Source organism: Loxodonta africana, chromosome 17 (genome assembly GCF_030014295.1).
Source record: "Loxodonta africana isolate mLoxAfr1 chromosome 17, mLoxAfr1.hap2, whole genome shotgun sequence".
Taxonomy (NCBI): domain Eukaryota; kingdom Metazoa; phylum Chordata; class Mammalia; order Proboscidea; family Elephantidae; genus Loxodonta; species Loxodonta africana.
This window is the reverse complement of record NC_087358.1, coordinates 65,954,792-65,982,734: the sequence shown is the minus strand read 5'-3', so window position 1 is coordinate 65,982,734 and position 27,943 is coordinate 65,954,792. Positions and strand designations below refer to the sequence as shown.

At 38.1% G+C, this 27,943-nt stretch overlaps 1 protein-coding gene across 2 annotated transcripts in view; it reads left to right on the top strand.

The window, feature by feature from the left end:
• Nucleotides 1–1,037: 1,037 nt before the first annotated feature.
• CPB2 (carboxypeptidase B2) overlaps nt 1,038–27,943 on the top strand; it is a 104,598-nt gene continuing 77,692 nt past the window's right edge. The window contains exons 1-3 of one of the 2 annotated variants that reach the window (XM_064270106.1): nt 1,041–1,167; nt 2,151–2,247; nt 3,031–3,146. In XM_064270106.1, coding sequence (XP_064126176.1) covers nt 3,091–3,146 — 56 coding nt within the window. In that variant the 5' untranslated portion in view covers nt 1,041–1,167; nt 2,151–2,247; nt 3,031–3,090. Of the gene's footprint in view, nt 1,168–2,150; nt 2,248–3,030; nt 3,147–27,943 lie in introns of both variants that reach the window. The other variant, XM_064270105.1, reaches the window with a different exon arrangement.

Genomic DNA, 27,943 nt, shown 5'->3' with positions numbered 1-27,943 from the left:
ATCATTTCTGCCATCAGTACAATTCCCACCTGATTTCATTTTCCCATTTTCTTTGACATAGCACTCTTTTCTGGTTAACTGGTTAATGGAGAATGATAGCATAACTTGTACTTAAGAATTGAGTTAATAAATTTTGAAAGAACTTTTTATAAATAACTTCTAAATGTTTTATAGTGTATTTTCTGAGGTTCAATGTACAGTGAAGACTTTACTGTGCAAGTGGAATCTTATTTGTTCACTGCAGATTTCAAAGTTTTATAGATTCATTAATAAAGAATTCCATAAAATGTGCTTCTGTTTATCTGTGACGTCTCCTATGTCTTTTTCTCACAAGGAAAATACCTTGTAATTTTATGGTACAATAATTTTATCTACTTGTAAGTTATGGGCAAACCCTGGTGGCACAGTGGTTAAGGGCTACGGCTGCTAACCAAAAAGTCAGCAGTTTGAATCTGCCAGGCGCTCCTTGGAAATTCTGTGGGGCAGTTCTGCCCTGTCCTGTAGGGTCGCTATGAGTCAGAATCGACTTGACAACAATGGGTTTGGTTTTCTTTGTTAAGTTATGGGCTCAGTTATTCAAAACTAAAGAATTTTACATATCTGTCTCTCTCTTTTGTCTAAAGTAGTCCAAAATGTCAAAAATTGGAAGGAAGGTCACAGTGGAAAATACCAATACCATATCTGATAACAGATCCCCAAGACCCAGTGTATTTGAAAGGCTTGGACCCAGCACTGGCAGTACAGCAGAGGTGAGTTGTCACTAGTGCAGCCCCAGGAGTACTCTTGGAGTATGATCATGGAAATACTGATTTGGATCATAAAAGTGAATAAGTTGCTTTATTGTAGGGTTATTGATCAGAAAATTAAAAAAAAAAAAAGTTTTATAAAAAGGAGTGAAAGGGTTTATGGGGTTTTCGCATTTCCTTCTGATGTTTTCATTATTTGTAATGTATTTCAGGTTAGCTGGAATTTTTATAGCATCTGTTTTAATTTTGTCCCGTTAGCTTTTTTTTTTTTAGAAATAAACTTGAAATTTACATAGTAATATCTGTTTCTTAGACAGTGTTGTAATTGGCTGAAGACTGGCAGCTGCCCCTATGGAAACATGTGCAGATTTGTACGTGGTCCTTCACCCTGCGGTAAAGGCTACAGCAGCAATTATAGAAGGTAATTAAGAACTTTGAATTGTTTACATACTGTTAGAAGATCACTTTCGTAATTTATCTAAAATCTGAAATACAACCATATATTTGATCGGATTTTCTACTTTGAAGAGAATCTTATCAATAGAGATTGACAAGATCTTTTTAGTTATTAATTTCACATTTAATAAAATATTTGCTTTAAAATCAAGTTATTTAGCCAGTATTTACTTGTTTTGACAATAGATCTTTTTAGAAAATGTATATAGGTTGCTTTTTATAATAAGGTATTAAGTTAATGCTTAAGGCAGCAGAATTCCATGGTGTCTGGTATCATTATATGGGAATTTATTTTTATTGAGGAGAAACTATTTTGAAGTCCTAATATATTAACATTTAAATAGGGTATAATTTTAGCTTTTTAAGATGTTCTAGGTGTGCTGGCTTGTTCTAAGAATTTTATGGTTTTAGTTTGCACCCTTAGGTCTTCAATCCAATTTGAATTTGTTTTTGTGTATCGTGTGAGACATGGATCCTGTTTCATTTTTCTGTATGTGGAAATCTAATTTTCCTAGCACCGTTTATTAACAAGGCCCATCTTTCCCCATCAGATGGACTTAGCACCCTTGTCAGAAGTCAGTTGACCATAAATGTGTAGGCTTATTTCTGGACTCTCAGTTCTGTTCCATTGGTCTGTGTATCTGTTGTTATACCAGTACCAGACTGTTTTGATTACTGTAGCTATACAATATGTTTTAAAATCAGGAAGTATGAGTCTTCCTACTTTGTTTTTCTCTTTCAACATCACTTTAGCTATTCTGGGCTTCTTCACATTCCATGTAAAGTAGAAGATTGGTTTTTCTCTAGGAATATTCTTTAAAGGCATTTTATTTTCATCTCTCCTTTGTTTTTTCTAATTAATAATGACATGAAATTAAACTAATTGAAAAACTAAATACTATATAATACCCGGTATAAGCTATGGAGACTAATATTTGTTACTTATAGCGACCCTCTAGGACAGAGTACAACTACCCCATAGGATTTCCAAGGCTGCAGTCTTTACAGAAGCAGATTGCCACACCTTTCTCCTGCAGAGTTTCTTGTGAGTTCGGACCGCTGACCTTGCGGTTAGCAGCCAAGCTCTTAACCACTGCCGTAGCATGGCTTCTTGTAATAATGATATGAAAATAAACTAATTGAACAGCCACGTACTATATAATTCCTGGTACAAATTATGAAGCCTTACCATTGTTGAATACAAATGTGTGTTTTTACTTCAATTTAACAAATTCCACAGAATATAAAATAATTGTTATAAAATCTTGCTTTGAACCCTTAAACTGTTTTTTATTCTGAAATAATTTCAAATTTAAGAAGAGTTATGACTAGTGCAGAAACTCCTGTATTTGCTTTGATCCTTAAGATGCATGAGTTATTTTTTCAGTTGTTAATGTGTCCAGCCACATACATGTGTAGATTATAATGCTGTTGGAATTCTTAGATTCAAGCTTGATGTATCTTCCTACGTTTTACTTCCAAATATAACTAATAAATCTAGTGGTTAATAGGAAAACATGTCAGGCTGTTAATTACAAATACCTTTTTCTCAATTCACATATAATTTCTTATTCATTTCACCGGTACCTGCTACCACATAGAATATTAAGTGTATGCATTTTGATCAATGTGAGGAGAAAACTTAGAAGTATTACTTATGTTTTTTATATGTTAATATTTACCCTGAAACAATTAATTTTCTTGAATTTTAAGAGCCATGAACAGTTCCAAGAACTATGTTGAGGTTTATGAGGTTGTTTCTGTAAATATTTTCCTGTAAAATGTTACATAAATATAGATTTTTGTTGTTTTGTTTTTTGGCTCAAAGGTCACCAGAAAGACCTACCTACAGGGGATCTTAGAGAAAGAATGAAGAACAAGTGCCAAGATGTGGACGCTGAGTCCCAGAAGCGAAATACAGAGGAATCATCCTCACCTTTTAGGGTAGGAGGATATTTTCTCACAGTTAAATTTCAATAGTGCTTTATTGTGTATGTTACATTTTAAAAATTATTTGGAATGCTGAATGTATGGTAAATGTGCAGTGTGGCATTGTAATCTATATGGTTAATGTAACTTAGGGGAAAAAAGTCTTCTGGAAAAACTCGTAATTCTCTTGATGTTTCTGCAGTTTGTGGTAGTTAAGATAAAAGGGATTGGTTTGCAGAGCTCAGGCTGAACTTCATAGGGTTTCTGTGCCTTGATGGGGATCATGCGAAACGCAATGTATTCTTAAGTTTTCAAAATTCAGCCAAACATCATATCCTTCCTGCTTCTAAGAAAGATTTGAGGTGGCTTGCAGTTGAACACTTACTTATAGACCAAAACAGTGAAAGCAGATCACAGTGGTGACAAAAACTGAGGTAGAAAACTTAGGTTAAAAAAAAAAAAAAGTGACACAAAATTTAGGTGTGAATCTCCTGACAAGTCGGAAGAGAACATTATTCATGACATAGTTCGCTGAACAAAAGAAAACATAGATGTTCGTCAGGAATGGCTATGTTTCCTAGAACTATGTTTTCTCAGGAAATTTTTCTAGAGTTTTTCCAGGAAATCTTTCTAGAGTGTATACCTAGGAGTGGGATTGCTTCCTTAAAGGGTAGTTTTTTGAGAAAGTACCATATCATTTTCCATAGTGGTTGTACCATTTTACAGGCCCACCAGCAATGGATGATGGTTTTCGGTTTCCAACACCCTTGCCAACATATGTCATTACCTGTTCTTTTTAATCTGTCGTTTTAGGTGGCTTAAGATGTCTCATTGTAGTCTTGATCTGCATCTTTGTAAAGTCCAACGATCGTGAACACCTTTATGTATGTTTGGTGGCTGCTTGGATGTCCTCTTTGGTGAAGGTTCTGTTCACGTCCTTTGCCCATTTCATGATTGGTTTATTATTTTATTGTTGAGTTGTTACAGCTTTGTATAGACTTTAGAGATTAGATCCTTATCGGATAAATTATTTTTGAAGATTTTTCTCCAGTTTGTAAGTTGTCTATGTACTCTTTTAATGTCTTGATGGACAGAAGTTTTAATTCTTATGAGGTCCTGTTTGTCTGTTTTTTCTTCTTCTGTTTGTGCATTTGTTGTGATGTTTATTATCCTGTTTTTACAGAAGATTAGGTCCCATCGTTTTCTTCCTGTGTTGCCTTCCAGCAATTTTATGGTTTTAGATTTAACATTTAGGTTTTTGATTCATTTGGAGTTAGTTTTTGTGTATGGTGTGAGGTATGGGTTCTGTTAAATTTTTTTGCAGGTGGTTATCCAGTTTTGTCAGCGCCATTTATTAAAGACTGTTTCTGCCCCACTGAGTGGACCTTGACCCGTTGTCAAATTGAGTTGTCCATGGCTGTCATTGATTTAATTGTGTCCCCCCAAAAATATGTGTCAACTTGGTTAGGCCAGGATTCTCAGTAATGTGTGGTTGTCCTCCATTTTATGATTGTAATTTTATGTTAAGAGCATTAGGGTGGGATTATAATACCACCCTTACTCAGGTGACCTCCCTGATCCAAAGTAAAAGAATTTTCTCTGGGGTGTGGGAAAGGGAAGCAAGCAGAGAGTTGGGGACCTCATACCATCAAGAAAGCAGCACCAGGGGCAGAGTGTGTCCTTTTGACTCAGGGTCCCCGATCCTGAGAAACTCCTCGATGAGGGGAAGATGGACGAGAAAGACCTTCCTCCAGAGCTGACAGAGAGAGAAAGCCTTCCCCTGGAGCTGACAACCTGAATTTGGTCTTGTAACCTACTAGACTGTGAGAGAATAAACTTCTCTTTGTTATAGCTACCCACTCATAGGATTTCTCTTATGGCGGCACTAAATGACTAAGACAGTGGCTAAAACCAAATCCGTTGCTGTCGTGTGGATTCCGACTCATAGTGACCTTATAAGACAGGGTAGAACTGCTCCATAGAGTTTCAAAGGAGTGCCTGATGGATTTGAACTACCGACCTTTGATTAGCAGCGGTAGCTTTTAACTACTATGCCGCCAGCGTTTCCATGGCTGGCTGGGTTTAATTCTGGGTTCTCAACTATTCTACTGGTCTATGTATTGTTGAACCAACACCAGGCTATTTTAATTATAGTCGCTGTACATTGTGTTTTGATAATGGGGAGTGTGAGACCTCCTGCTTCATTCTTTTTCTTCAGTTTTGCTTTGGCTATTTGAGGTTTCTTTCCTTTCTGTGTGAAGTTGGTAGATAGTTTTTCCACTCCAGTAAAGAGTCTTACTGGGATTTGTATCGGGATTGCGTTAAATCTGTAGATCACTTTAAGTAGGATCGACATTTTCAGTGTTATTAAGTCTTCCAATCCACAAGCATAAGATGCCTTTCCATTTTTGTCTTTTAGCTTCTTGCAGCAGTGTTTTATAATTTTCATTGTGTCTTTCATATCCCTGGGTAGGTTAATTCCTAGATATTTAATTGATTTGGTGGCTACTGTAATTGGTATTGTTTTTTTGATTTCTTTTTCGGAGTAGTCTTTGTCAGTGTAAAAGAACCCAACAGATTTTGGTGTGTTAATCTTGCACCCTACAACATGGCCAAATTCTTCTATTAGTTTCAGCAGCTTTCTTGTGGAACGTTTAGGGTGTTCTACGTATAGGATCATGTCTTCTGCAAATAGAGATGGTTTTACCTCTTCCTTTCTGATTTGGATACCTTTTACTTCTCATTCTTGTCTTATTGCTCTGGCTGGGACTTCTAGAACAGTGTTGAGTAAGAGTGGTGGTAATAGACATCCTTGTCTCATTCCCCTTCTCAAAGGGAAGGCTCTCAGCCTTTTCTTGTTAAGTATAATGTTAGCTATTGGTTTTTCATATACGCCCTTAATTACGTTGAGATATTTCCCTTCTATTCCTATTTTGCTGAGAGTTTTTATCAGGAAAGACTGTTGAATTTTTATTGGATGCCTTTTCTGCCTCGATTGATATAATCATGTGGTGTTTTTCTTTTGTTTATTTATGTGGTAGATTATATTGATTGATTTTCTGATGTTGAACCACCCTTGTAGACCTGGTATGAATCCCACTTGATCATGGGGTATGATTTTCTTGATATGTTGCTGAAGTCTGTTGGCTAGAATTTTTTTGACAGTTTTTGCGTCTGTGTTCATAAGGAATATTGTTCTGTAATTTTCTTCTTTTGTTATATCTTTTCATGATTTAGGTATCGGGGTTATGCTACTTCATAAGAGGACTTCAGTATTTTTCCTTCCTCTTCTGTGTTTTTGGAGAGATTGTGTAGGATTGGTGTCACCTCTTCTTTGAATGTTAGGTGGAATTTTCTACCATTTGATCTTGGGCTTTTTTTGCTTTATACTGGCATTTTTTGATGACATCTCCTGTCTCTTTTGTAATGGGTCTGTTTAAATTTTCTTCCTCTGTGTTAGTTTGGTAGGTAGTGCATTTGTAGGAATTTTTCCATTTCATCTAGGTTTTCAAATTTATTGGAGTATAATTTTTCATAGTATTCAGGTATGATCTTTATCTCTGGATTGGTAGTAATGCCACCAGTTTCATTTCTTAATTTTGTTATTTGCCCCTGCGGTGTGGCCTGCACCACCTTTTATCTCTTAAGGGGTAAAAGGAAAGGGAAGCAAGCAGAGAGTTGGGGACCTTATACCACCAAGAAAGCAGCACCAGGGGCAGAGCGTGTCCTTTGGACCCGGGTCTGTTTTTTTTCTTTTGTTGGTCTAGCCAGTGATTTGTCCATTTTATTGATCCCTTTCAAAGAGCCAACTTCTGTTTCGTTAATTCTTTTCATTTGTTTTTCTGTTTTCAGTTTCATTTATTTCTGCCCTGATCTTTATCATTTCTTGTTTCTGGTAACTTTTGGCTTCTTTTTCTGTTTGTTCAAGGTATTGGTTTAAGTTAATGATTATGGACCTACTTTTTTAGTGTAGACATTTATTACTATAAATTTACCTCTCAGTTACTGCTTTTATTAAGTCCAAAGGTTTTGGTATGTTGTGCGTTCATTTTTGTTTGATTCTAGGAATTTTTTAACTTCAGTTTTGATTTCTTCTGTGACTCAGTTTTTCAGTAGTGTATTAGTTTCCATGTATTTATTCTTTTTTCCTTGTTTATCCTGTTGTTGATTTCTAGCTTCATACTGCTGTGATCAAAGAAAATGCTTTGTATAATTTAGGTCTTTTTAAATTTGTTGAGACCTGTTTTCTGCCCCAGCGTATGGTCTATTCTGGAAATCATCTGTTTGTGCTAGAGAAGAATGTGTTTTGTTCTAATGTTGAGTGGAGTGTTCTGTATATGTCCATTAGGTCCAACTGACTTAACGGTTTTACTGAAGTTCCCAGTGCCCTTTGTGATCTTCTTTTTAGATGTTCTCTCTATAAATGTAATTTATGTGTAGAAGTCCCTGCTATTATTGTGGAATTGTCCATTTCTGCTTTCTTATTGGTTGTATTTATTGCATGTAATTTGGTGCATTGCTGTTAGGTGCATATTTATAATTGTTACATCTTCTTGGTGGATTGACCCTTTTATTTTTATATAATGTCCTTCTATACCTCTTGTAATAGATTTTGATTTAAAGTTTGTTTTATCTGATTATCAGTATGGTCACCCTGCTCTTCTTTGTTTGCTGAATGCGTGGAATATTTTTCTCCATCCTTTGTGTCCTTATGTCTAAGGTATGTTTCTTGTAAATAGCAAAAGTATGAATCATTTTTTTTTTTTCCATTCTGCCACTCTCTGCCTCTTGATGGGGAGTTTAGACCATTAACATTTAAGCTTATTACTGAAAACGAAGTGTCTACCTCACACATTTTGCTGTTTGTTTTTTGAGTGATTCATAGCTTTTTTTTTTTTTTTAATTCTTATTTTTCTGTTTGTATTTGTATTTGGGTTCTTTCTTGTGATGAGTCTTTTTGTTATCTTCCTTCTTGTCTTCCAAATGTTTCTTTTTGGTGATTCCTTATTGTTAACTACATATTTTACATTACACAATTCACAGTTACATTGTTTAACATATGAACACAGTTAACCTACAACCTTAGAATAATAAATCTAGATATGCTCCTCCTTTGCCTTTTCAGTCGATGTGTCTCCATTGATATCAGTATACAACCTATATTCGGTAAGTTTACTTTGTACTTACTTTGTAATGTTCTTGCCATTCCATGTGGAGTACTCCTTTGGGTAATACTTAGAAAGCTGGTCTGGTAGTGGTAAATTCCCAGAGCTTCTGTGTGTTTGGGAATGTCTTGATTTCCTCTTCATTTTTGTACAACAGCTTTGCTGGGTAAAGAATTCTTGGTTGGCAGTTGTTCTGGTTCAGTATCTTTTGCATGCCGCTCCATTGTTTCTGACCTCTAGAGTTTCTGGAGAGAAATCCGTTTGTACTGATTCTTATGGAAGGCCCCTGGTATTATATTTTTCCCTTGCCGTTTTTAGAATTCTCTCCTTGTGTTTGATTTTGTCATGGAGTTGATCTCTTTGTGTCTCTTCTGATTGGAGTTTGTGTAGCTTCCTGTATTTGTAGGCTTGGTTCTTTGTTGAGGCCTGGGAAATTCTCTGTTGCAAAATTTTTTATGTGACTTTGTTATTGTCATGGTGCTCTAGGATTCTAATAATTCTAATGTTAGATTTCTTAATTAAATCCTGTGTTTCCTTTTGGGTTTGTTCACTTTATTCTTTTCTCTTGTTTCTCTTGAGACTTGTTAAGTTCAGTTATTTTGTCTTCTATTTCCTTTTTTCTGTCTTCTGTCTGTTTGACTATTGTTTCTCTTGCTTTTTCTAATTCAGGTGTTTTATTTTTCAGTTCCGTAAGTTCTCTTTGTTTTTTGGAATGTTTTCAGTTTCTTTGTTAATGTTCTCATTTTGTTCTTCCATCAGTTTCCTGAGCCCCGCTAATTTGTTTTCTGTGTGCTTTTTGCTTTTTTTCAACATATGTAACACCAGTCGGAAAATTGTCAGTTCTTTGCATTATTCTGGCTTCCATAGGAGAGATTTCTTCATGTTTTGCTTTTGATTGATCCTTCTTCTATTGTGATAATAATGTTTTACTAACTTTTGCTGAAGTTGGGCCGTTTTGTTGTCTTTTAATTTTGCTTCAAATTTTTTATCTATTTATTGTGGATAAGGAGCCCTGGTGGTGTAGTGGTTAAGTGCTATGGCTGCTAACCTAAAATGTTGGCAGTTCAAATCCACCCACTGCTCCTTGGAAGCCATATGGGGCAGTTCTACTCTGTCCTGTAGGGTCACTATGAGTCAGAATTGACTTGATAGCAACAGGTATTTTTATTTTTTTTTTTGGTTTATTATGGATAAATTTCTTGATTGAACACGCAGGTGACACAGTGCCAAGTAAGTACCTGGCTTCCACCCAAAAGTCTGGGCCCACATCCATCAGCCACTTCATGGGAGAATAATGTAGCAGACTACCTCCACAAAGACTCATAGCTGTGGGAACCCCATGTGCCAGCTTTCCTCAGTCTCGCAGGGTGGCTATGAGTCAAAATGACCCAGCAGCAGTGAGCTTTGTATCTTCTCCTGAGAACCATTAGATGGCACTCTTCTCCTTAGGTTTTTTCCAATGCTAGTTTAGGAGTTCTGTATGCTGGTTTCTGCAATTCAGTACGCATGTGTGGGAGCTCGAGGGGTTTAGTTGTTCAGAGACTCTGCTGTAAGCAGTGGGGCTTGACTTTCCTGTGGTGACCATGTGGGGCTCTCTGTGTCTTTCCCTTACAGATGCCCATGTACAGACACTCCAACGGTGCCCCGCTGTGGGCCGTTTCCTTTGTTCCTGTCAGTCTAAAGTATTCCACTTGCCCTTCTGCCCTTGCATTTCCTACTGTTCCTAGCGCCTGTCTCTCTGGGGCCTCAATGAAATTCAGCAGTACTCTCATGCAACACCATGGTCTCCCTTCACCCCCTCCTAATAACATGACCTGTGAATGCCCTCAGTCAATTTGTGCCACCTTTAAAAAAAAAACTGGTCTAGAGCTTCCTTAGATTAACTCCTTTTCTGTGTTCTGTGTTTGCAACATTAGCCAGCCCCATCCCAAAATGGCTGTGATGAGTAAGAGCTTCCGATGCTAGCAGGTAGCATCTCTTGGCTTCTGAGCCTGCCCTTTTCTCCTCTCCCCTACTTCTGGACTCACCATGACTCCCCATTGCCTTACCTTTTGTCCAGAGTTCTCAGATTTCAGTCTGTGCATGTTTTTATTCATTGTTCAGTGAGTTAGTTGCTGGAGGAGTAAATAGGAATGTCCGCTCACTTCGCCATCTTCCCTGTCTCCCCTTGACCTTGCTTTTTAGTCTGTAAAATTAATGTAATTGCCCCAGTATGTCACAAGTTACGGTGAGAATCAAGTGAAGAACTGCACGTGAAAATTCTTTGGTAAAAATAGAACACAGTGTAAATTCAAGATAGGTGTAGTAGAAAGTCACCAGCATACATTTCATTTTGTTGTCATGTCTCCTTAGACTCCTCTTGGCTGTGACTGTTTCTCATACGTCACTTATTTTTTATGACTTTGACAGTTTTGAGTAGTACTGGTCAGATATATTGTAGGATGCCCCTTTATTGGAATTTTTCTGATGCATTTCTCATAATTAGACTGGGACTATTGGTATTTAGGAAGAAGATCTAAGAGGTAAAATGTCATTTTCATCACCAAAACCAAACCCACTGCCGTCGAGTGAATTCCGACTCATAGCGACCCTATAGGACAGAGTAGAACTGCCCCGTAGAGTTTCCAAGGGGTGCCTGGTGGATTTGAACTGCCGACCTTATGATTAGCAGTCGTAGCACTTAACCACTATGCCACCAGGGTTTCCTTTTCATCGCCATATCCAGGATATATACTGTCAGCATGATTTATGACTTGGTGTTAATCATTTGAAGTAGTGTTTGTCAGGTTTCTCCTGTGTAAATTCTTTTTTGACCCTTTACTCTTTGAAAACACATTGTGCTCTGTCTCTTGGAAGTGTGGTAGCTACATAATTTATTTGGAATTTCTGTGTGGGAGATGTGCTGCTTCTCCCTCATTTATTATTGATTTATTATACTTGGATAGAGTGGTGCATATTTATTTTATACTTTAGATTATAATATGATACACCTTTATTTTGTTGTTCAGATTGTTCCAGCTTGGCCCCTGTAACACAACCCCAACACTGTGTTTTTTGTTTTATTCTTTGGATTTTTTGTTTCTTTTGAGAACTTCCTTACTTTCTGGCAAGATGATGTTCCGTCAACTCAATACATATCCATATGCCATTTTGTAGGTTCCAGACGACCTCTGGTATGTTGTCACTAGATTATTTGCCTGTTCTAGAACTGCATTTATTAATTTTTTTTCTTAGTACATTTGCATTATAATTATGTTTGGTATAGTCTAATATATTATTGGGTACATTGACAAATACTTGAAAGACTGAATCATTGTGGACTCTAAGGTTTTATTTTCCTTCGCCAAGGAAGTCATTTAAGCATATTATGCATACACAGGCTGTGGCTGTAGCCAACTTCAGGATGTTACTGTAACAAGCCATGTCTGTCTCTTAGGTTGTATAAATTTAAAATTAGAAACCAACACTTTATAGGTAAATATATGAGGTTTGGAAAATTTTAATTCTGAGGATATCGTTATTTCATAGCATATACATAAAAGACACCTGATTTGCTTTTAATGAATGATAAAACAAATGGGATGTTACCTCATAGTTATGTATACATTTTGTAATTTTTTTGTTGTTGTTGAGAATATACACAGCAAAACACACCAATTCAACAATTTCTACATGCACAATTCAGTGACATTGTTTATATTCTTCAAGTTGTACAGTCATTCTCCCCCTCATTTTCCAGATTGTTCCTCCCCCCCATTACTGTAAACTCACTGCCCCCTAAGGCTCCTATCTAATTTTTCTAGTTGCTTTTTTTGTCAGTTTGATCTCGTCCAGGTAGTTCTTAAAAGAGCGTAATGCTCTAGGCAGACATTTTTTTACTAGTTAAGCTAAACTATTATTTGGTTTTAAGAAGACTTCAGGGAATGTTTTTGGTTTAAGGTTTAAAGATTATCTCAGAGCAATAGTCGCAGGCATCCATCCAGCCTCCGTGGCTCCAGAAAGTCTGGAGTCTGTGAAAATTTGTAATTTTCTGCTGTGTTTTCCTCCTTTTGATCAGGATTCTTCTGTGGAATCTTCGATCAAAATGTTCAGTGATAAAATCGATGACTGCCCTGACAGGGAGCACAACAGAGGGAGCAGGAGATCAGTGGGATGCAGACCCCAAATTCTCACAAAAAGACCATACTTAATGGTCTGACTGAGACTAGAGGAATCCCGGCGGTCATGGTCCCCAAACCTTCTGTCGGCCCAGGACAGGAACCATTCCTGAAGACAACTCATCAGACATGAAAGGGACTGGACAGAGGGTAGGAGAGAGATGCTGATGAAGAGTGAGCTAATTATATCAGGTGGACACTTGAGACTGTGTTGGCATCTCCTGTCTGCAGGGAGGATGGGAGGATAGAGAGAGTTGGAAAGTGGCGAAATTGTCACGAAAGGAGAGACTGGAAGGGCTGACTCATTAGGGGGAGAGCAAGTGGGAGTACGGAGTTAGGTGTATATAAACTTATATGTGACAGTCTGACTTGATTTGTAAATGTTCACTTGAAGCTCAATAAAAGTTAATAAAAAAAAAAAAGAAGTGTTCAGTAGTGGTAGTCGGTACCGTTTGGTCTTCTGGTCTTATGGCAAAAGAGGCAGCTATTCATGGAGGCAATTAACCACGTATTCCATTTCCTTCTCCTATTCCTGACTCTCCTTCTTCCTCTTTTGCTCCAGGTGAATAGAGACCAGTTGTTTTGCCTTGGATGGCCACCTGTAATACAAACAAACTAGAGTTGCTGTACAGTCTTGCTAACACTTGGCAATTGTTGGTCTTTTTAATTTTTACCTTTCCAGTGGGAATTGTAGTGGTTTTAGTTTGCATTTCCAGATGACTAGCGATGCTTATTAGCCATTTGTATACCTGTTGTGATAGATTTGCTTTTATGTTTTGCTCATATTTTAGATTTATATGAATTCTTAAGTATTCTGTCTACCAGTCCTGTGAAAGATAAATGTATCGCAAACATGTTTTCGCAGTGTGTGGCTTGCCTTTTCATTTTCTTCATGGTGTCTTTCCAAAATGTCCTGTTTTTGATGAAGTCCAATTATATCTAGTTGTTTTGACACAACCTCAGTGGTCCTTTATAGTTTGTTTCTGTTAAAATGTTCTCTGCTCATTTTTTTTTTTTTTTTTTTTATGCCTTAAATCTGGAATCAGCCGTTTTTTTCTGGAGTGCTGGTTCCTTTTATTGGGAGATATTTCAAGACCACTATTTGAGTTCTAAAATCCCTGGATGCCACAAACAGTTTGTATGCATGTACTAATCTAAAGGTTGGAGGTTCAAACCTATCCAGGGACACCATGGAAGAAAGGCCTGACTTCTGTAAAGATTACAGCCAAGAAAATCCTGTGAAGCAGTTCTACTCTGTAGCACATAGGGTCACCAGAAATTAGAGTTGAGCCATGGTAACAGGTCTGATTTTTTTGTTATTTGAGTGCTTATTGTCCCCAGTTTTGTCATTGTTTGTAGGGCTTTTCAATGAGCATGCATAGAAAATAATGTATCTTCTTTTTAAAAACAAACATGAGTTCAAATAATTTGGGACTTTTAATGCTTTTATTTTATATTTGTATCACTTTTAAGCTGAAAATTTTGGCCCCTGTTGGCATTATTCATTTGCTTTATCTTACATTTAAGACTTCCAGGATAACAATAACTGTATTATTACGAATAATATGATTATTGAGAACAGTTTAAGGTTTCTTTGCAGCTCTTACTGTTTCTGTGAACTCTGTCTCTTAGGGGTATGTCATGGATTGAATTGGTCTCCCCAAAAATATGCGTCAGCTTGGTTAGGCCATGATTCTCAGTGTTGTGTGGTTGTCCTTCATTTTGTGATTGTAATTTTATGTTGAGAGAATTAGGGTGGGATCGTAACACCACCCTTACTCAGGTCATCTCCCTGATCCAAGGTAAAGGGAGTTTCCCTGGGGTGTGGCCTACACCACTTTTATCTCTCAAGAGATGAAAGGGAAGCAAGCAGAGAGTTGGGGACCCCATACCATCAAGAAATTAGCACCAGGAGTAGAGTGCGTCCTTTGGACATGGGGTCCCTGCACCTGAAAAGCTCCTCAACCAGGGGAAGATTGAGGACAAGGACCTTCCTGAAGAGCTGACACAGAGAGAAAGCCTTCCCCTGAAGCCAACACTCCGAATTTGGATTTGTAACGTACTAGACTGTGAGAAAATTAATTTCTCTTTGTTAAAGCCATCCACTTGTGGTATTTCTGTTATGGCAGCACTAGATGACTTAGGGTATGTAGTCAAATTATTCTAAAGTCACTTGCGACAGTTCTGTATGTGGTTAAACCAGCAAAGGGATACATAGTTGGGTTAATTTATTTTAACTTTAGTGATTGTGTTTTTCTTCTTGATTTATTTATTTTTGTTTATTTATTACATAAAACATCTACATAGTTTCAAAGTTAAATCTATAAAACATGTCCAAAGTTAAGTTCAGAAAATCTAGCTTCCATCCCTTGATCCTCTATTCTGTTCCCTACAGGCAGCCGTTTTTACTTCTTTTTGGATTATCCTGCCACTTCAAAAACACTTACACATGCACATAATCAAATATGTAAGTGGTGTTTCTTCTTTTTCTTAGGTAAAAAATGGCATTCTTTATCTACTTTTCTTCACCTTTCTTTTTTTGCTTAATGCTATATTCAGGATATCACTCCATGGCAATATATAGAGATATTTCTTATACCTTACTATAGTTAGATAGTTCTTCACCGTGTGGATGTATGCTACAATATCCAACCGTCTTCTATTGGTGGACAGTTAGTTTATTTCAGCCTTGTTACTACAAATAGAGCTCAGTGAGTAGCTTTGTGCACTTGTGCTTTTTTTTAGGTGGAAGTTCATAGAGCAAGTTAGTTTCCCATTTGATATGTCGTACATAAAGCGTTCCATGACATTGGTTACACTCCCCACAGTGTGTCAGCACTCTCCCCATTTCTATCCTCGGTTCCCCTTTTCCTTCTGTCTGGATTTTCTACCCTTTCCTGTGTTTTCATCTTTGCTTTTGGGCAAATATTGTCATTTTGATCTCGTATGATTGGTTGTTCTAAGGAACATGTTCGTTCTTGGGTGTTGTTATTTATTTTATGGGCCTGTCTTCATCTCACGTACTTTGGACATGTTATCAGGAGAGACCAGTCCCTAGAGAAGGACATTAGGCTTGGTAAAGTAGACGGTTGGCAAAAAAGAGGAAGACTCTCAATGAGATGGATTGACACGGTGGCTGCAACAATGGGCTCACACATAACAACGATTGTGAGGATGGCACAGGTCTGGGCAGTGTTTTCTTCTGTTGTACATAGAGTGACTATGAAAAAACTGAGTTGATGGCATCTGACAACAAACAACTGTTGCTTGGCTGAGAGGTGGTCTCTGGGAATGGCTTCAGTTCCAGGTCAGAAGGGTGTCTTAGGGTCATAGTCTTAGGGGTTCCTCCAGTCTCTGACATGCCAGTAAGTCTGGTCATTTTTGTCAATTTAATTTTTTGTGGTACAGTTTTCTCCTGCTGTATCCGGGAGCCTCTGTTGTGATCCCAGTCAGAGCGGTCGGTAGTAGTAGCCTGATACCATCTAGTTCTTCTGGTTTGCGGTCGTGTAGGCTGTGATTCATATGGTCTGTTAGTCTTTTGGATAAATTGTTCCCTTGAGTCCTTGGTATTCTTCACTCTCCTTTGCTCCAGACAGGAAGAGACCAGTAGTTGTATCTTAGATGGCCGTTTTCAAGCTCTTAAGACCCCAGATGCTGCTCTACAAAGTAGGATGCAAAACACTGTCATTATGAACTGTGTTGTGCCAATTAATGTAGCTGTCCACCTGGATCTATGGTCCTTTGCCTTTGAAGCCAGGAATTTTGTTCTATGAGGTATTTGGTTATGTATAAGAAATTTCCATGTGTGCTGTATTGTCTATTGTCTATAATATATGTGCAGCATCTACAATTATGTATGTAGAAATACCCATAATTAAACCTATATCTGCAGGTGAGTGTGTTCCCTTTCGCCCTGCCACAGCTCTTTAGCATACCTATCTCCATACATATCTATTTGTAAATTATTGTTTGTTAATACTATGGTTGCAGGACTGTTTTTGTTACATTAATTACTGTAATTGCCCTTTATTTTCGTGTTCCTCTCAGTGTCTTCCTTGGCCTTGGTCACGTTGTGCTGACTTCCCCCATGTTGTACATTGTCTTTCCCTTACATGTTTTCTTCTGTGTTTAAAACATTTCTTTGTTTCTTATTATAGTGGTCTCGTGCAATATTTGTTCTTTCGCAACTGACTAATTTCACTCAGCATAATGCCTTCCAGATTCATCCATGTTATGAGATGTTTTGCGGATTCATCATTCTTTATCACTGTGTAGCGTTCCATTGTGTGAATATACTGTAATTTGTTTATCCAATATTCATCCGTTGATGAGCACCTTGATTTTTTACATCTGTTTGCTATTCTGAACAGTACTGCAGTGAATATGGGTGTACATATATCTATTTGCGTGAGGGCTCTTATTTTTCTAGGGTATATTCCAAGGAGTGGGATTACTGGATCGTATGGTAGTTCTCGCTTTTTAAGGAAGCGTGAAATCGATTTCCAAAGTGGTTGTACCATTTTACATTCTCACCAGCAGTGTATAAGTGTTCCAGTCTCTCCACAGTGTCTCCAACATTTATTGTTTTTTGCTTTTTGGATTAATGCTAGGATTGTTGGTGTGAGGTGGTATCTCGTTGTAGTTTTAATTTGTGTTTCTCTAATGGCTAATGATTCTGAGCATTTCCTCATGTATCTGTTAGCCACCTGAATGTCTTCTTTGGTGAAGTGTCAGTTCATATTCTTTGCCCATTTTTTAACTGGGTTATTTGTCTTTTTGTTGTTGAGGTTTTACAGTATCTTGTAGATTTTAGAGAGTAGATGCTGATTGGATTTGTTGCAGCCAAAATTTTTTTTCCAGTTTGTAGGTTGTCTTCTTACTGTTTTGATGAAGTCTTTAGATGAGCGTAAGTTTTTGATTTTTGGGAGTTCCCAGTTGTCTAGTTTCTCTTCTGGTGTTTGTACATTGTTAGTAATGGTTTATATTCTGTTTATGCCATGTGTTAGGGCTCCTAGCATTGTCCCTGTTTTTTTCTTGCATGATCCATATTGTTTTAGATTTTATATTTAGGTCTTTGATCCATTTTGAGTTCGTTTTTGTACATGGTGTGAGGTATGGGTGTTGTTTCATTTTTTTGCAGATGTATATCCAGTTATAGGGTTGCTATGAGTCGAAATCGACTCGACAGCAGTGAGTGGGTTATCCAGTTACGCCAGCACCATTTGTTAAAGAGACTATCTTTCCCCCATTTAATGGAACCTGGGCCTTTGTCAAATATCAGCTACTCATAGGTGGATGAATTTACAACTGGATTCTCAATTTTGTTCCATTGGTCTATGTATCTGTTGTCGTACCAGTACCAGGCTGTTTGACTACCGTGGAGGTATAATAGGTTCTAAAATCAGGCAGTGTGAGGCCTCCCACTTTGTTAATCATCAGTAATGCTTTACTTTTCTGAGGCCTCTCCCCCTTCCATATGAAGTTGGTGATTTGTTTCTCCATCTCGTTAAAAAATGCCATTGGAATTTAGATTGCGATTGCATTATATCGGTAGATCGCTTTGGGTAGAAAAGACATTTTCACAATGTTCAGTCTTCCTATCTATGAGCAAGGTATGTTTTTCCACTTATGTAGATCTCTTGGTTTCTTGCCGTTTTCTTTGTATAGGTCTCTTACGTCCCTGGTAAGATTTATTCCTAAGTATTTTATCTTCTTCGGGGCTATTGTATTGATTTGCTGATTTCCGCTTTGAGGTTTTCTTTGTTGGTGTAGAGGAATCCAACTGATATTTGTATGTTTATCTTGTATCCTGGTACTCTGCTGAACTCTTCTATTAATTCCAGTAGTTTTCTTATGGATTCTTTAGGGTTTTCTGTGTATAATATCATATCATCAGCAAAAAGAGCTACTTTTACGTCTTCTTTACCAGTTTGGATGCCCTTTATTTCTTTTTCTTGCCTAATTGCTCTGGCTAGGACCTCTAGCACAGTGTTGTGTAAGAGTGATGATAAAGGGCATCCTTGTCTGGTTTCCGTTGTCACGGGGAATGCTTTCAGGCTCTCTCCATTTAGGATGTTGCTGGCTGATGGCTTTGTATAAATGCCTTTTATTGTTTTCAGGAATTTCCCTTCTATTCCTATTTTGCCAAGAGTTTTTTGTCACGAACTCCTGTTGAACTTTGTCAAATGCCTTTTCTGCATCAATTGATAAGATCATGTGGTTCTTTTGTTTTATTTATGTGATGGATTACATTGATTGTTTTTCTAATGTTGAATCATCCTTGCATACCTGGTATGAATCCCACTTGGTCACGATGAATTATTTTTTTGATACGTTGTTGAATTCTGTTGGCTAGAATTTTGTTGAGGATTTTGCATCTAAGTTCATGAGGGATATTGGTTTCTAATTTTTTTGTGTGTGTGTCTTTACCTGGTTTTTGTATCAGGTCTATACTAGCTTCCTAGAGTGAATTTGGGAGTATCCCATCCTTTTCTATGCTCTGAAATGCTTTTAGTAGTAGTGGTGTTAACTCTGAAAGTTTGATGGAATTCTCCAGTGAAACCATCAGGGCCAGGGTTTTTTTTTTTTTTTGTTGGGAGCTTTTTAATTACCTTTTCAATTCCTTTTGTTATAGGTTTATTTAATTGTTCTATCTCGGTGTTAGTGTAGGTAGGTACTATTTTTCTGGAAATTTGTCTGTTTCCTCTAGGATTTCAAATTTGTTAGAGTACAATTTTTCATAGTATTCTGTTAGGGTTCCTTTAATTACAGTTTTGCCTGTTGTGATATGTCGCCCATCTCATTTTTTATTTGGGTTGTTTGTGGCCTCTCCTGTCTTTCTTTTGTCCGTTTGGCCAGTGGTTTATTGATTTTGTTAATCTTTTCAAAGACCCAGTTTTTGTCCTTGTTAAAGCTTTGAATTGTTTTTCTGTTCTCTATTTCATTTAATTCTGCTCTAATTTTTATCACTTGCTTTCTTCTGGTGGTTGAGGGCTTCTTTCATGGCTCTCTCCGTATTTGTTCAAGTTGTAGGGTAAATGTTTTGAGTTTGGCCCTTTTTGTATGTGTGCATTTTATTGCTATAAATTGACCTCTGAGTACTGCTTTTGCTGTGTCCCAGAGGTTCTGGTAGGATGTGTTTTCATTCTCATTTGATTCTGCGAATTTCTTTATTCCATCCTTCATTTTTTCTGTAACCCAATACTATTTGAGCAAGGGGTTGTTCAGTTTCTATGTGTTTGATCTTTTCCCCTGCTCTTTTTGTTATTTGTACTTCTATGGCTTTATGGTCAGAAAAGACACTAATATTTCGATGCTTTGGATTCTGTTAAGGCTTCCTTTATGGCATAATATGTGGTCTATTTTGGAGAATGTTCCATGTACCTTGGAAAAGAAAGTATACTTGGCTTCTGTTGGGTGGAGTGTTCTGTATATGCATGTGAGGTCAAGTTGGTTGATTGTGGCATTTAGATCTTCCGTGTCTTTCTTGATCTTCTTTCTGGATGTCCTGCCCTTTGCCGAAAGTGGTTTAAGTCTCCTAATATTACTGTGGAGCCGTCTGTCTTGGTTTTTTTTTTTTTTTGTATTAACTTTTATTGACCTTCAAGTGAACGTTTACAAGTCAAGTCAAACTGTCACATATAGGTTTATATACACTTTACTCCGTACTCCCACTTGCTCTCCCCCTAATGAGTCAGCCCTTCCAGTCTCTCCTGACAATTTTGCCAGCTTCCATCTCTCTCTATCCTCCCATCCTCCCTGCAGACAGGAGATGCCAACACAGTCCCAAGTGTCCACCTGATACAAATAGCTCACTCTTCATCAGCATCTCTCTCCTACCCACTGTCCAGTCCCTTTCTTGTCTGATGAGTTGTCTTCGGGAATGGTTCCTGTCCTGGGCCGACAGAAAGCTTGGGGACCATGACCGCCGGGATTCCTCTAGTCTCAGTCAGACTATTAAGTATGGTCTTTTTTTTTTCTTTTTAAATTAACTTTTATTGAGCCTCAAGTGAACGTTTACAACTCAAGTCAGTCTGTCACATATAAGTTTATATACATCTTACTCCATACTCCCACTTACTCTCCCCCTAATGAGTCAGCGCTTCCAGTCTCTCCTTTCTTGACAATTTTGCCACCTTCCAACTCTCTCTATCCTCCCATCCCCCCTCCAGACAGGAGATGCCAACACAGTCTCAAGTGTCCACCTGATATAATTAGCTCACTCTTCATCAGCATCTCTCTCCCACCTACTATCCAGTCCCTTTCATGTCTGATAAGTTGTCTACGGGGATGGTTCCTGTCCTGTGCCAACACAAGGTTTGGGGACCATGACCGCTGGGATTCCTCTAGTCTAGGTCAGACCTTTAAGTCTGGTCCTTGTATGAGAATTTGGGGTCTGCATCCCACTGATCTCCTGCTCCCTCAGGGGTTCTCTATTGTGCTCCCTGTCAGCGCAGTCATCGATTGTGGCCAGGCACCAACTAGTTCTTCTGGTCTCAGGATGATGTAGGTCTCTGGTTCATGTGGCCCTTTCTGTCTCTTGGGCTCTTAGTTGTCGTGTGACCTTGTTGTTCTTCATTCTCCCTTGCTCCAGGTGGGTTGAGAGCAATTGATGCATCTTAGATGGCCGCTTGTTAGCTTTTAAGACCCCAGACACCACATTTCAAAGTGGGATGCAGAATGTTTTCATAATACAATTATTTTGCCAATTGACTTAGAAGTCCCCTTAAACCATGGTCCCCAAACCCCCGCCCTTGCTCCGCTGACCTTTGAAGCATTCAGTTTATCCCGGAAACTTCTTTGCTTTTGGTCCAGTCCACTTGAGCTGACCTTCCATGTATTGAGTATTGTCCTTCCCTTCACCTAAAGCAGTTCTTATCTACTAACTAATCAGTAAAAACCCTCTCCCACCCTCCCTCCCTCCCCCCCCCTCGTAACCACAAAAGTATGTGTTCTTCTCAGTTTCTACTATTTCTCAAGATCTTATAATAGTGGTCTTATACAATATTTGTCCTTTTGCCTCTGACTAATTTTGCTCAGCATAATGCCTTCCAGGTTCCTCCATGTTATGAAATGTTTCACAGATTCGTCACTGTTTTTTATCGATGCGTAGTATTCCATTGTGTGAATATACCACAATTTATTTAACCATTCATCCGTTGATAGACACCTTGGTTGCTTCCAGCTTTTTGCTATTGTAAACAGAGCTGCACTAAACATGGGTGTGCATATATCTGTTCGTGTGAAGGCTCTTATTTCTCTAGGGTATATTCCGAGGAGTGGGATTTCTGGATTGTATGGTAGTTCTATTTCTAACTGTTTAAGATAACGCCAGATAGATTTCCAAAGTGGTTGTACCATTTTACATTCCCACCAGCAGTGTATAAGAGTTCCAGTCTCTCCGCAGCCTCTCCAACATTTATTATTTTGTGTTTTTTAGATTAATGCCAGCCTTGTTGGAGTGAGATGGAATCTCATCGTAGTTCTAATTTGCATTTCTCTAATGGCTACTGATTGAGAGCATTTTCTCATGTATCTGTTAGCTGCCTGAATCTCTTCTTTAGTGAAGTGTGTGTTCATATCCTTTGCCCACTTCTTGATTGGGTTGTTTTGTGTTTTTGTGATTGAGTTTTGCCAGAATCATACAGATTTTAGAGATCAGGCGCTGGTCGGAGATGTCATAGCTGAAAATTCTTTCCCAGTCTTTAGGTGGTCTTTTTACTCTTTTGGTGAAGTCTTCAGATGAGCATAGGTGTTTGATTTTTAGGAGCTCCCAGTTATCTGGTTTCTCTTTGTCATTTTTGGTAATGTTTTGTATTCTGTTTATGCCTTGTATTAGGGCTCCTAAGGTCCCTATTTTTTTTCCATGATCTTTATTGTTTTAGTCTTTATGTTTAGGTCTTTGATCCACTTGGAGTTAGTTTTTGTGCATGGTGTGAGGTATGGGTCCTGTTTCATTTTTTTTGCAAATGGATGTCCAGTTATGCCAGCACCATTTAAAGACTATCTTTTCCCCAATTAACTGACAGTGGGCCTTTGTCAAATATCAGCTGCTCATATGTGGATGGATTTATATCTGGGTTCTCAATTCTGTTCCATTGGTTTATGTGTCTGTTGTTGTACCACTACCAGGCTGTTTTGACTACTGTGGCTGTATAATAGGTTCTGAAATCAGGTAGAGTGAGGCTCCCACTTTCTTCTTCTTTTTCAGTAATGCTTTGCTCATCCGAGGCTTCTTTCCCTTCCATATGAAGTTGGTGATTTGTTTCTCCATCGCATTAAAAAATGTCATTGGAATTTGGATCGGAAGTGCATTGTATGTATAGATGGCTTTTGGTAGAATAGACATTTTTACTATGTCAAGTCTTCCTATCCATGAGCAAGGTATGTTTTTCCACTTAAGTAGGTCGTTTTTAGTTTCTTGTAGTAGTACTTCGTGGTTTTCTTTGTATAGGTCTTTTACATCCTTGGTAAGATTTATTCCTAAGTATTTTATCTTCTTGGGGGCTACTGTGAATGGTATTGATTTGGTGATTTCCTCTTCAATGTTCTTTTTGTTGATGTAGAGGAATCCAAGTGATTTTTGTATGTTTATCTTATAACCTGAGACTCTGCCAAACTCTTCTATTAGTTTCAGTAGTTTTCTGGAGGATTCCTTAGGGTTTTCTGTGTATAAGATCATGTCATCTGCAAATAGAGGTAATTTTACTTCCTCCTTGCCAGTCTGGATGCCCTTTATTTCTTTGTCTAGCCTAATTGCTCTGGCTAGGACCTCTAGCACAGTGTTGAATAAGAGCGGTGATAAAGGGCATCCTTGTCTGGTTCGCGTTCTCAAGGGAAATGCTTTCAGGCTCTCTCCATTTAGAGTGATGTTGGCTGTTGGCTTTGTCCTTTGTTATGTTGAGGAATTTTCCTTCAATTCCTATTTTGGTGAGAGTTTTTATCATAAATGGGTGTTGGACTTTGTCAAATGCCTTTTCTGCATCAATTGATAAGATCATGTGGTTTTTGTCTTTTGTTTTATTTATATGGTGGATTACATTAATGGTTTTTCTAATATTAAACCAGCCTTGCATACCTGGTATAAATCCCACGTGGTTGTGGTGGGTTAATTTTTTGATATGTTGTTGAATTCTATTGGCTAGAATTTTGTTGAGGATTTTTGCATCCATGTTCATGAGGGATATAGGTCTGTAGTTTTCTTTTTTTGTGATGTCTTTACCTGGTTTAGGTATCAGGGAAATGGTGGCTTCATAGAATGAGTTAGGTAGTATTCTGTCGTTTTCTATGCTTTGAAATACCTGTAGTAGTAGTAGTGTTAACTATTCTCTGAAAGTTTGGTAGAACTTTCCAGTAAAGCCATCCGGGCCAGGGCTTTTTTTTTGTTGGGAGTTTTTTGATTTTTTTGTTTTTTGATTACCGTTTCAATCTCTTTTTTTGTTATGGGTCTATTTAGTTTTCTACTTCTGATTGTGTTAGTTTAGGTAGGTAGTGTTTTTCCAGGAATTCATCCATTTTTTCTAGGTTGCAAATTTTTTAGAGTACAATTTTTCGTAATAATCTGATATGGTTCTTTTAATTTCAGTTGGGTCTGTTGTGATGTGGCCCATCTTGTTTCTTCTTTGGGTTATTTGTTTGCTTTCCTGTATTTCTTTAGTCAGTCTAGCCAATGGTTTATCAATTTTGTTAATTTTTTCAAAGAACCAGCTTTTTGTCTTTGTTAATTCTTTCAATTGTTTTTCTGTTCTCTAATTTTTTTAATTCATTTAGTTCAGCTCTAATTTTTATTATTTGTCTTCTTCTGGTGCCTGATAGATTCTTCTGTTGTTCACTTTCTACTTGTTGAAGTTGTAGGGACAGTTCTCTGATTTTGGCTCTTTCTTCTTTTTGTATGTGTGCATTTATCGATATAAATTGGCCTCTGAGCACTGCTTTTGCTGTGTCCCAGAGGTTTTGATAGGAAGTATTTTCATTCTCGTTGCATTCTATGAATTTCCTTATTCCCTCCTTAATGGCTTGTATAACCAGTCTTTTTTCAGGAGGGTATTATTCAGTTTCCAAGTGTTTGATTTCTTTTCCCTAATTTTTCTGTTATTGATTTCCACTTTTATGGCCTTGTGGTCAGAGAAGATGCTTTGTAATATTTCGTTGTTTTAGATTCTGCAAAGGTTTGTTTTATGACCTAATATGTGGTCCATTCTAGAGAATGTTCCATGTGCACTAGAAAAAAAAGTATACTTTTGCAGCAGTTGGGTGGAGAGTTCTGTATAAGTCAATGAGGTCAAGTTGGTTGATTGTTGTAAGTAGGTCTTCCATGTCTCTGTTGAACTTCTTACTGGATGTCCCGTTCTTCTCCGAAAGTGGTGTGTTGAAGTCTCCTACTATAATTGTGGAGGTGTCTATCTCACTTTTCAGTTCTGTTAAAATTTGATTTATGTATCTTGCAGCCCTGTCATTGAGTGCATAAATATTTAATATGGTTATATCTTCCTGATCAATTGTCCCTTTTATCATTATGTAGTGTCCTTCTTTATCCTTTGTGGTGGATTTAAGTTTAAAGTCTATTTTGTCAGAAATTAATATTGCTACTCCTGCTGTTTTTTGCTTATTGTTTGCTTGATATATTTTTTTCCATCCTTTGAGTTTTAGTTTGTTTGTGTCTCTAAGTCTAAGGTGTGTCTCTTGTAGGCAGCATATAGACGGATCGTGTTTCTTTATCCGATCTGGGACTCTCTGTCCCTTTATTGGTGCATTTAGTCCGTTTACATTCAGCGTAATTATAGATAAGTATGTGTTTAGTGTTGTCATTTTGATGCCTTTTTATGTGTGTTGTTGACAATTTCTTTTTTCCACTTATTTTTTTGTGCTGAGACATTTTTCTTTGTAAATTGTGTGTTCCTCATTTTCATAGTATTTGACTTTATGTTTGCTGAGTCGTTAACATTTTTCTTGGTTTTGATTTTGAGTTACGGAGTTTTTACCGCTCTTTGTGGTTACCTTAATATTTACCCCTATTTTTCCAAGTAAAAACCTAACTTGTATTGTCCTATATCGCCTTGTATCCCTCTCCATATGGCAGTTCTATGCCACCTGTATTTTGTCCCTCTTTTTGATTATTGTAATCTTGTACATATTGACTTCAATGATTCCCTGTTTTGAGCATTTTTTTTTTAATTAATCTTAATTTGTTTTTGTGATTTCCCTATTTGAGTTGATATCAGGATGTTCTGTTCTGTGACCTTGTGTTGTGCTGGTATCTGATATTACTCGTTTTCTGACCAATTTCCTTTAGTATTTCTTGTAGCTTTGGTTTGGTTTTTGCAAATTCTCTAAGCTTGTGTTTATCTGTAAATATCTTAATTTCGCCTTCATACTTCAGAGAGAGTTTTGCTGGATATATGATCCTTGGCTGGCAGTTTTTCTCCTTCAGTGCTCTGTATATGTCATCCCATTGCCTTCTTGCCTGCATGGTTTCTGCTGAGTAGTCTGAACTTATTCTTATTGATTCTCCTTTGTAGGAGACCTTTCTTTTATCCCTGGCTGCTTTTAAAATTTTCTCTTTATCTTTGGTTTTGGCAAGTTTGATGATAATATGTCTTGGTGTTTTTCTTTTTGTACTAATCTTAAATGGGGTTCGATGAGCATCTTGGATAGATATCCTTTCGTCTTTCATGGTGTCAGGGAAGTTTTCTGTCAGCAGATGTTCAACTATTTTCTCTTTGTTTTCTGTCCTCCCTCCCTGTTCTGGGACTCCAGTCACATGCAAGTTATCCTTCTTGATAGAGTCCCACATGATTCTTAGGGTTTCTTCATTTTTTTAAATTCTTTTATCTGATTTTTTTTCAGCTATGTTGGTGTTAATTCGCTGGTCCTCCAGATCTCCCACTCTGCATTCTAATTGCTCGAGTCTGCTCTTCTGACTTCCTATTGCGTTGTCTAATTCTGTAATTTTTGTTGTTAATATTTTAGATTTCTGAATGCTGTCTCTCTGTGGATTCTTGCAACTTACTAATTTTTCCACTATGTTCTTGAATAATCTTTTTGAGTTCTTCAACTGTTTTATCAGTGTGTTCCTTGGCTTTTTCTGCAGTTTGCCTTATTTCATTTCTGAGGTCATCCCTAATGTCTTGAAGCATTCTGTAAATTAGTTTTTTATATTCTGTATCTGAGAATTCCAGGATCGTATCTTCATTTGGGAAAGATTTTGATTCTTTTGTTTGGGGGGTTGTAGAAGCAGTCATGGTCTGCTTCTTTATGGGGTTTGATATTGACTGCTGTCTCCGAGCCATCACTAAGATATTGTAGTGATTTATTGTATATTTGCTCACTGAGTCTTATCTTGTTTTGTTTTCTTTCGATATACGTGGATGGGCTACTAGATTGTGCTGTCTTGATTGTTGTAGCCCTTGACTCACTTATGACCTATTACCCACTGGTTTGGGCTGTTACCAGATATATATGCCTGAGTCCATTCAGTATTCTGGAGGAGAATCTGATTTTGGGTCATCAAGTGTGTGATGTACCCTATCCCCTATCCACCTTGAGATGTAGTGGTGATAGTTGTATGCAACAGATTCTACTAGCAGCTGGGGTTCACACTCCAGGGGGGGCAGGATGCTGACAGGCTTCCCCCAAGTGTCAGTGAGGTAGGTGTGTCTCTATTCCTAAAGCACCTTGGGGGGTGGGCTCTGCAGCTGTACCTTAGGCCCCCAATGCAGGTACCTCTACAGATTGGTAGGTGTCACCCTCCTTAGACCGCTAAGGCAGTAGCCTAGGTGGCCTGGGGGGAGCTTCAGCCCTCAGTTCCCTGTTGTGGGTCTGTGAGGGCTCTGTTGAATAAGCAGAGATATGAGACCTGGGAAACTTGTTTTTCCATTAAATCCGCTAAAAAAAATGAGGTCAGATCCCTGTCAGAATTGCCTTTGCATTATAATAGCCACCTTGTTCCCTGTAGGGATGAAAATGGGAGACTGTGGATCACTTATGCTTGGCTGGAGCTGGTTCTGTGTTTTTAGTCCAATTAGGGAAGGATTTTTGGTCTTTGGGTTTTTTGTGGATGCTTCTCTCAGGCCGGAAGAATGGGTTAGGAAAAGACCAAAAAAAAAAGGGAAAAGAAAAGCCGCAGAGGAGTTCTCCCTCTGGCTCAGGAAATTCCAATGTTAGTGAAGCCGCCTGGGAAGGGGAGGGGAGGGTTCAGAAAAACAGGGGAGAGTAGCACCCCGGAATATAGACAAAGTTACTTATCTTGCTTGAGATGATTATTTTATCTGAGATTCCGGAGGGGCATGTCACCTATGTGTGCTGGCTGGGTAGAGATTGCCCCCGAGGGTCAGGCCGGCAGAAGCCAAGGTCATTTCCTCCGCTGCCAGTTCAAAGCCCAACCTCAAGGTTCCCCGGCTGGAACACTGCACTCCCGGCTCCAAAACCTGTCGCTGCATCCCGGGGACTTCTCCTCCCGCCAGCCGCGTTGCCGCGCCGCCTGCGCGGACTG